The sequence below is a fragment of the Miniopterus natalensis genome, chromosome 4 (genome assembly GCF_054644295.1).
Source record: "Miniopterus natalensis isolate mMinNat1 chromosome 4, mMinNat1.hap1, whole genome shotgun sequence".
NCBI classification, from domain to species: domain Eukaryota; kingdom Metazoa; phylum Chordata; class Mammalia; order Chiroptera; family Miniopteridae; genus Miniopterus; species Miniopterus natalensis.
In genome coordinates, this window is record NC_142084.1 from 96,879,040 (window position 1) to 96,888,855 (window position 9,816).

Sequence of the window (9,816 nt, forward strand, 5' to 3'; positions counted from 1 at the left end):
ACACAGCATAAAGAACACAACCTCTACGAGAAAAAGATTACGTCTATACATGCATTATAACTTGGGGCAAAGTAAAGGAACACCTGGCACACTCACTGGTCAGGAGCATCTACACTGACCTCTCTAACACTGAGCAGTCATTGGGTGACCATTCCTGGTGGGTCAGGAAAGTAATAAGCTCCATCTTTAAAAAAGGCAAGAAAAATATAATTACAGTAGTCTTCTATATTTAAACATATTACATTTTGCAGACAGGCACTGAAATAAGAATAAAGGCAGGAATGGAAATAAATGATCAGAATGAATAACAAAAGTGAGTATTAATTATTGTCCTCTATAATGGAATATCTTTAACCAGCATAGAAAAGGCACATATGCAATATTTATACAGACCAAATACTAGGGGGAAAGTCAAGTCTGAAGTCACAATACCAGGCTCCTCAGAAGAAGTTTCTACAGACGTGCTTGGCTTTACTCATTCAAGTAATAAGATCCATAGAGGATATCTTTCTGCACAGAAAACTTTGCATGCAGATTATCAACTAACTGAGTCACATCAAAAACATTTCAATAGACTCTATTTAAAAGTACAGACATTTAAAAAGGAATTCAAAAACATCTTAAAATCAGCAAGATTTTCAAATTTGCTTAAATTAGGAGCAAGATCACTACACGAAAATCATTATAATCTGCTTTTCTACGGTGAGCCCAATATAGTAATTTCCAGCTATCAATGCTTCGGAACCTAAAGGACACCCACCTCCCTACCACATATTATACACCGTGCAAATAGTCACCATGTTTCATGTGTCATGAGTTCATCAAAATGATAGTCTACCTTAAGCAAATCATTACATTCTAAGATCACAAAAAGGCACTAAAAATTTGAGGATTTCTAATACCAAACAAGACTTGAAAAGACTTTTTTGGTAGAAAAGGTCCTTAGAATCTGTGGTTGGAGCTATTAACGAGGCCACACTGGTCTCAGTCAACGAGCTGAACCACAAACAGCACACTCAATAATTCTGCTCATTTTTGTGCTTAAGTTTCTCATACAAGTAATTATGGCAGAAATAAAAATAAACATTTTCAACAGCTGTGGTATAAGAAATATATTTCGTCTCTATCTCTGGTTCCTGGCACACAGTTCCCAAAATTCTTGTAATCCTAAGTGCTCAGGGTGAATGGAGCAGCTTTTCTCCTAATATCTGGTCTTTGACCCAGTTCCAGACTCAAAAGCTCCTGAGACCCTTGGAATCTCCAGAGAGATGAGGATCTTTTTGTATGCTAATGAGGTGGCCAGGTCCCCAGGAGAGCTTCAAGATAGGGGCTGGTCACCAGAAAGACCAAGCCATGGTTAGAAGCTTAGAACTTTCAGCTCCAGCCCCAATTCCCTGGAGAAGGAGGCTGGAGATTGAGTTCATAATAGGTCATGCCAACAGATGCAGCCTCCATTAAGTACCTAAAATACAGGGTTGAGAGCTCCTGGGTAAACACATCCACATGCCAGGAGGATGGTGTGCCCAAACTCCAAGGGGAAGGGACCCTCCTAGACGTCACCCTGTGTGCCTCTTCATCTGTCCATCTGTACCTGTTCTCGTATCCTTTATTATATAATAAACCTATAAGCATAAGTGTCTCCCTGAGTACTGTCAGCCATTATAACAAATTATTAAAACTGAGGGAAGGTGGGATAGTGATCATCCCAACTTATAATATCCAAGTTGGACACAAGTGTGAGTAACCTAAGGGCCCTGGAGACCCACTACTTGCAACTGGCATCTGAAATAAGGTCAGTCTTGTGGGACTGAGCCCTTAACTGTGGGATCCAACACCAAATCCACATAGACTGTGTCAGTATTGAATTATAGGACACCCAGCTAGTGTCAGAGAACAGGTCAGTGCAGGAAAATAAACCCACATATTTGGTGTTAAAAGTATTTAGTGTGTAGAGGAAAAGTTTCTTATTCAACAACACAAAACACTGCTGCTCCAATGCTCTGGTCAAGAACTGGTTCAGAATGAATATATGTGATTTTCATTTACCTCCTCACAGTCTAAACCATAAGAAAGCTTCACACATTATATGAACTACCATGCTATAGATACAAAAGAATGATCTTTTATTTATTAAAATAGGCAAAATTTTATGATTATTAATCTTTTGGGGCCCCTAGTAATTATATTTATAAGAAATTACCCAAAGCAAAATATAAAGTGAATTTAAGAAATATAAACTACTAATACTTATTACAAATTTTTATATACCCGCTGCTTCTCAGACCCACAGCATCAAATACCACAGTACTTTTACAAGTTTTGTTTAGCAAGATGAATTTACTCTTACTAACATTTAAACACCTGTCTGGAATGAAGTGGGTTCGGTTCATGCACATGGCTCAAGTGTTCCAGCAGAGAAACCAGCAACAGTTGGTTGGCAACTGCAAAAGGGAAGGTTGTTGGCTGCTGCTGTGGTCCTTTTAACACCTGGAGTTCTGCTGGAACATCGGACTCTAAAAATTAAAAAGGAAAAAGTTGTAATAAATGGTAAACATATCTCAGAATGACAAAACAGCCCATTATAATTAAGGAAACAAACTATTTACACTTAAGGAAATTTAAAAAACAACAACACAGTAGTTAAGCTGAATGGGGTTAATCAAGGCAGACTTTCTGCAATTGAGTTTGGAGCTGAATTCTGGAAGGTGGAAGACTAGCAAAAAGATGCCACTGGGGGAAGGGAGAGTTTTGACAGTAATGATGTCTGCAAAGGTGGAAAGAAAGGAATAAATGAATGGTCAAGCAAATAAGCAGGAATGCCTCCTGCTTGGATGGCTTCCTTCTGGCACAAGGACAGCGGCGGCCTGGGCATAAGACAGAAGTCTGGAAGAGGGGCAGGGGCAGGGGCAAGGGCAAGGGCAAGGGCAAGGGCAAGGGCAAGGGCAGGTGAAAACTCTACTCTGAGCACATGCACCATCTCATTTAATTCCCGTAGGGCAGTAAGAGGTGTTACCATTCCCACCCTACGACCTCATGGCGAGGGCAAGGAACCTGGAGGCAGGCAGAGTGGACTGACTGCCAAGATCCTCCTCCTTCCACTACACAAGACCAGACAGACAAGTCTGCACCCAACTGAAGGTCGTAAGTTCTCACTGACTGTTTGTTTAATACATATTGAACAGGCCAAAAACACAATGAAGAAAAAAACGCTTGAGAAAACTGTCCTCAACAGTAGTAGGTAGCCTGGAAGGAGACATGCAACAGTCAACACAAAGTTAGGATGAGCTGGTTTAGGAGGTTAAGTGACAGAAACATGGAGGAAAGAATACATCACAGAGACATCAAGAAAGAAATGGACTGGCCAGGATTTAAAACACCAGGAATGGGAGGAAGGAGGTGTTAATGAGAGTGGAAATTGGTAAGAGAGCTTGTTAGAGGAAACACGAGACACTTCAAATTCTCAGTAGCTGTTGGCTCACTCAATGAGAAATGCCCTGCAGAAACAGGGACCATTTCCTACACCTGCTAAAATCGCCCCCATTTCAAATATTCCATTCCACTCTCCTCATGAATTACAAGAGTCCTGGAGAAGCCAAAGTTTTCAAATCCAGATTTCATTCACCAATTTCCTCTTATCTATATACAGGTGGCCAAAATAGACCTGCATGTATGCAAGTGTGCTATTTATTTTAAATGAATACTTGTCTGAGTACAGGAAAGAAAAAAAAAAAGCATCTTAAAGTTAAAATATAAATCACAGAGCTTGGCCAGGTAGCTCAGTTGGTTAGAGCGTTGTCCTGATACTACAAGGTTGTGGGTTCGATCTCCGGTCAGGACATGTACAAGAATCAACCAATGAATGTATAAATTGATGTTTCTCTTTGTTTCTCAATAAATAAATAAATAAATAAATAAAATTTAAAAAATAAAATATAAATCACAAATTCGGATAGATTACATATATCTGTACCACACATGACAAGAAAAAGGAAAGGTAATAAAATTTTAGAGCTCTTACAAGTTACTAAAAATGAAGCACAATTAAAATCCAAATCGCTTCAACATAACTAGTAACTAATGATAAACATATGACAATAACTATGGTACAGACTTTGTCATCATATTGGAAACTATTCAAAGTCTGGAATACCTGGTATTGTTATGGGCACAAAAAGCTGACATTTCAAACCCAAGGGGGTAAAAGTGTTTGCAACCTTTGGCAATACATCCTAAAATTTAAATGTGCAAAACTCTGACCCAGCACTTCTACATTCGGAAATATACACCAAGGAAATAACTTCACAGCGCAGAACAGATATGTATGTACAAGATGTTCAGCATAACACTGTTTAGAATATGCACAATTGTTAGGTATGTTATATACATATAACAGAAAACTATGCAGCTGTTAGAAACAATGGTTTCTAGAAAGACAATCGTAAATAATCCATTATCAAGTCAAAGAAGCAGGTTTCTGCCACGTAGAAGGGGAGGAGACAAACACGAACAGGATCACCTAATGCAACCTCCTCAGGGAAGTCTGACCCATAATTAAGTGAAAGAGGAACCTGAAGGATTAATTCGAGGTAAAATTCTGGAAAACTCGTGTCAGGTGAAAGGAGAAAAATGAATGAGTCTGACAATGGGCTTACTGTTGGCCCTCCTTTTAATACAGGAGGGGAAAAACCAATGGCAGTCACTTTGATCAGAGGCTGATGCTGGATCTAGAATTCCCACATAATAAACTCCTGCACAGCGCAGTTTTAGAATGACACCTAGGTCTTGAATTTTCTGAGTCTACCATGCACTGGCGGAGTGACCTCACATCAGACAGAAGACCTCCAAGAAGCCATTTAACTATCCTGTTTTACATCTACTACAAACGAAACCACGTTTTACACAGACCTTACTTTTCACCTAAAAAGACAAATTATGCCTGGACCTTCTGGGCCTCTTTGGAAGAAAAGGCAATATGTAAACACAACAGTATTACTAATAACCTAAGAGAAGGAAATTTTTAGACGCTAATCTAAGATCACGCCCTTCAAGAATAATCTTCAGTCTGCAGAAAACCTTATCACAACATTACAGAAAAGGCAAGGCTTGCCTATTTATAGCCTTTTTCTATGACGTCACCCTATGTATTACGGAGCTGCTCTAATATACCACCTTATAAACGGGAATAATCCATTTGTCCACTGCAAAATAGCTGCCTTACAACTGTCCTCTGCAAACGGCCACCACAGTCTGCTTTTGTTTCCCTTTGGAATCAGGAATTACAGGTGGTATTAAGGATGAAAAATCAAAGAACTTAAGGAACTGAAAGCTTTTCAACACGGCTGGCACCTTCGAATTTATTTTAACCTGTTAACAGCGGTCATGTGCTTCAACCCAATGTGTATCCTCTATAATCCTCCTATTCAAACGACCACACAGTTCGATGCATTCATTCTCGACAGCAAAACTTAACTTTTAAAGATGCCTGAGCCCTGGCCGGAAAACTCAGTGGGTTAAAGCGCATCCCCATAGGCCAAGGTTGAGGGTTCAATTCCTGGTCAGAGCACATATAAGAATCAACCAATGAATGCATAAATGGGTGGAACAACACACCGATGTTTCTCTTCCCCCCCCCACCTAAAATCAAGCAATCAATAAAAATTTAAAAGTAAAATAAATTGCCAAAACAGCTGGTTGCAATTAGAGCCCACTGCACTTTCTTTTTTGCACTTTCATTACACTACTGGGTACTGCGGGCTGGTTAGGGTCAATGTTCTAAGCACCTCTCGCCTTACGTTGTTGGAGAACTTGGCAGCCTTGCACCATATGGCCCAGTAACCAAAAGCCTCAAGAAAACTTGGGCATTTTTGTTTGTTTGTTTAACCGAAGAGGAGGCTTCCCACACTGCCTCGCTATGGGGAGTCCTCAGCTATCCTATCGGCGAAGCAAGACAAGAGAAGCCACAAACCGAAGGCGACTCCCCAAGTCTTCGGCGCGTAGGGTCTGCAAAGTCCCATCCTAGCAGCCGACGAAGCCCCGGCGCGCCGCCTGACGCGGCCACGGGGCCCGGGAGCCGGGGAGGCCTGAGGAAGCCCCGAGCCCGCGGCGGGCACCGAGCACGGAAACGGGAACAAACGGGTGAGCGGGTCGCGGGCGCTGCTTTCCGTAAATGTTTACATTCCCCGAGCGGCCCCGCCTGCGGCCCGCCGCTCAGGCCCGGGTCCGGCAGAACTCGCCCGGGCCCCCGAGCGAACCTCGCCGCGCCGCGCCTGAGGAGGGGAGCGGTCGGGGCACGGGGAGCGCCCCCGCGGCGCTCCGGTCCCTCACCGTCATACTTGGGGTCCGGGCCCTCCGTCGGGAAGTCGATGGCAGGCGGCGCAGGAAGAGCACCCTCCTCGTCGCCCTCCGCCTCGCGCCCCGGGGCGTCGGGGCTGCCCCCCAGCATTGCGGGCCCAGCGCGGGCCGCGGCCCAGCACGCCCACCGGCCCAGCGCCCCTCGCTCAGCTCCCGCAGCGATCGCCAAAGAATCCGGAAGTAGCCCCTCGCGAGCGGAAGTCCCGCCCCGGACGCCTCTGCAGGGGGCGGGCCCCGCCCCTCCGGAAGACAGGACGGGCTGGCGTTGGCGTCCGGGTGGGCTGGTCCTGGGGCTGCCCGGCGGGTACCCACCACGCCGGTACCCGGCCTGCGCTCCCGGGCGCCCCTCCTCGGTGTCCTCGAGACCTGAGTCCCCTCAGATGAATCGGAGCGCTCGCATCTCAGGCCAAGACGCGGAACCTCTGTAGGAATCTGGTATCTGCAGAGATTCTAACCCAAGTGTTTACTTCTTGCAGACACAACCGTGACTCTTTGTCATTTGTTTCATCTGCAAGACTTGTGTCAACGAGAACGGGACCTCTTTTGGTCAACCATTAAACCACACAAAATGGGAAATGCTAAAAAAAGGGGGGGGGAATGCCAACCAGATTCCAAAATAAATACATCCTAACAAAAATTATTTTGGTTTTGAAACTGAAATTTCACCTGAAATGACTTCAAACCTGAGACAGAGCCTTTTCCAAGAGGCTTTTCCACGGCCACACTGGGTTAATGCTTGAAGCCCTTAGCTTCAAATCTCCTCCCTCTTTGCCCTCTGGAGATGTGGCTGATGACTTGGTCGCCAACACAATGCTGTTGGAAATAGTTCTTAGATCACACATCAGGTAATACAGCTGGAATACAAACCTTTCGGATTTGGAGCCTCAAAATCTGACGTGCAAAAATGGTATTAAAGAATTTTATTTGCGCACAGTTTTCATATAAAGACGTACGGGATGCATGTAGCCTGATAGAAGCAATGAAAGGTGTACTTCTCCAGATAATTCCCAAAGATCAGGGATATCCCTTTCCATACCTTCCTGATTGGAAGAGCACAGACTTTCTGGGGGGTGACTTATCTATATGTCTCCACAGCTTTAAAAATGCAAATACTTTTTTTAATATGTTTTTATTGATTTCAGAGAGAGGGAGAGGGAGATAGAAACATCAATGGTGAGAGAGTCACTGATAGGCTGCCTCCTGCACGCCCCCCACTGGGGATGGAGCCCACAACCCCGGCATGTGCCCTGACTGGGAATCTAACCGTGACCTCCTAATTCATAGGTCGATGTTCAACTACTGAGCCACACCAGCCACACAAAATGCAAATACTTTTGACTCATCACTTCCACTTTCAGGAAGTTATTCTAAGGAACCGGGTAAGAATGAGCAAAAAGACTGAGCTAAAAAAGCTATTAATTACAATTCTAGTTGTAATACCAAAAACAAGAAGACAATATAATTGGCAAAATAAATGACGAACATCCATACAATGGCACGTTCTGCAACCATTAAAAATGTGATATGCAATATGTAGTTCTCATCACTTTTCCACCACCACCAGAAGGGAGAAAAAAGCAAACTCACTCTGGTCTGAATATAAGTGAAGTCAACCTTTCTAGAAGACATGTGCAACTTACAGTAAAAACTTTTAATTAGGCATACTTTTTTTATCTACATATAGGAGTATATCCAAAGGAAACAATCAGTGGCAAAAAAAAAAAGATAAATCTATAAGAATGAAGAATATTTATCAAAGTGTAGCTTATAATAGAAAAGCACTGAAATAAATCCAAATTCCAAATAAAAGAGCAGTTAGGGTACATCCTATGCAGCCATTACGAAAATTGATGGGAAGAAAAAAAGAAGCAGTTTCCTCTCTTAGCTTTCATGATATCATACAATTCTATTTTTTCTCTACTTTACTCAGCATCCCTTTCTGGGTGCTCCTTCTCCAAATGTATAGCTCTGTAGGGCTCTTGCCATGTCGCTCTGAATTCTCTCGGGAGATAACCACATGCATTGCTATCACTTTACATACCAGCTATAAGCTGACAACTCCCAAATGTATCTGTGCAGCACAGACTTGTTCTGCTGGATGACTCAAAAGCATCTCAACTTTGTCTGAAAGTAAACTCTTGATATCCCTCCTAAAACTTGTCCTACCATGTCTCTTCACACAGTTCAATAGCACACAATCCACCTGCTTACCCAAGCCTAACACATGAGCATCAACCTTTATTCTATATCCAGAATATATCTAGGCTGCCTACAAGTTAATTTTTAAAAATGAAAGCATGATATAGCATATAAACATATATTAAACATAAAGTTAACCAAAAAGGAACCCCAAATGGCCAATAAACACAGGAAAAGATACACTAGTTACAGGTAAATGCAAATTAAACAATAAAATGTCATTTTAAGCTATATTTGCAAAATTAAAGTTTTTATACCAAGTGTTGCTAAGAATATGGAGAAATAGGAACTATCATACATTGCTAAATACCTATTCAGCGATATTCAGTTGAACAGTGCATAGCCAAGGTCCAGTAATTAACCCCCTTCTATGTTCCCTTTGGATACCCCTATATGTACCCATGGATATGTGTATAACAGTATTTCTTGCAACATTGTAACAGCAAATTTGGAAATGACCTAATATCCATCAATGGAAGAAACAAATAAATGTATTATATATATGCAAACAAATATTATACAGCAGTTAGAATGGATTGGCTAGATCCACGTCTTACGGACACTGAAAACAACAGTTGCAATAAGTGGAGTATAACTGTATATATATTTTAAATTGTAAGAGAAAGTTTATTTAGCAAGTCACAGAAGTAGAAAGAAGTGGGCTCAGGAAACAAGTTACAGAGGCAAAAGGAGGGTCCTTGGAGCTTAGGAGGAGGAAAGCAGAGTAAGGCGCCTGGGGATGAGGAAAGGGGGAAAGGCAAGGGCGTGCTCCCCAGAGAGAAAGCTCGCCCTAGGGAAAGAGGGGGACAGGTACAGGCATGGGCCTGCTCCATAGAGAGAGCCACTAATTGTATATTTTAACTATTTGAGAAAATGTGTACTTTCTACTGTGTATCTGCTAGCTAAATTAGAATGCTAACTATACAAATGGAAAATAAATATAATTTTTAAGTTTGAAAAGTTGCAGGCTTTATTTTTTATTTATTTTTGTAGCCCTGGGGGGAACCTGGGGCAGCAAGTTTGTTAGAAGTGTCAAAGGTCAGGGCACCTGATTGAAAATCGAACCAGTGACCTTTGGTGCAGCATATGACGTTCAACCAACTGAGCCACACCTGCCAGGAGCAGAGGGCTTTATGACAATGTTTACTGAGTGCTGAGTCAGCCCCACTCCCTCACTCTGTTCTAAATACTTTCATGAATATTAATTCATTTAATCTTCCAAACAAATTTATAGCTTTTCCCTCATTGTGAAGCAAAGAGATGGAA

General features: G+C 42.3%; 1 protein-coding gene across 5 annotated transcripts in view; it reads right to left on the reverse strand.

The window, feature by feature from the left end:
* Positions 1–6,442, reverse strand: part of EIF2AK1 (eukaryotic translation initiation factor 2 alpha kinase 1) — a 24,695-nt gene extending 18,253 nt beyond the window's left edge. For 2 of the 5 annotated variants that reach the window (XM_087816994.1, XM_087816993.1), the window contains exons 1-2: positions 6,325–6,442; positions 2,352–2,513 (exon numbers count right to left, since the gene is read on the reverse strand). In XM_087816994.1, the coding sequence (XP_087673120.1) occupies positions 2,352–2,513; positions 6,325–6,442 (280 nt within the window). Of the gene's footprint in view, positions 1–119; positions 185–2,351; positions 2,514–6,324 lie in introns of those variants that run through there. The other 3 variants (XM_016208802.2, XM_087816995.1, XM_016208803.2) reach the window with 3 other exon arrangements.
* Between the last annotated feature and the right edge of the window lie 3,374 nt (positions 6,443–9,816).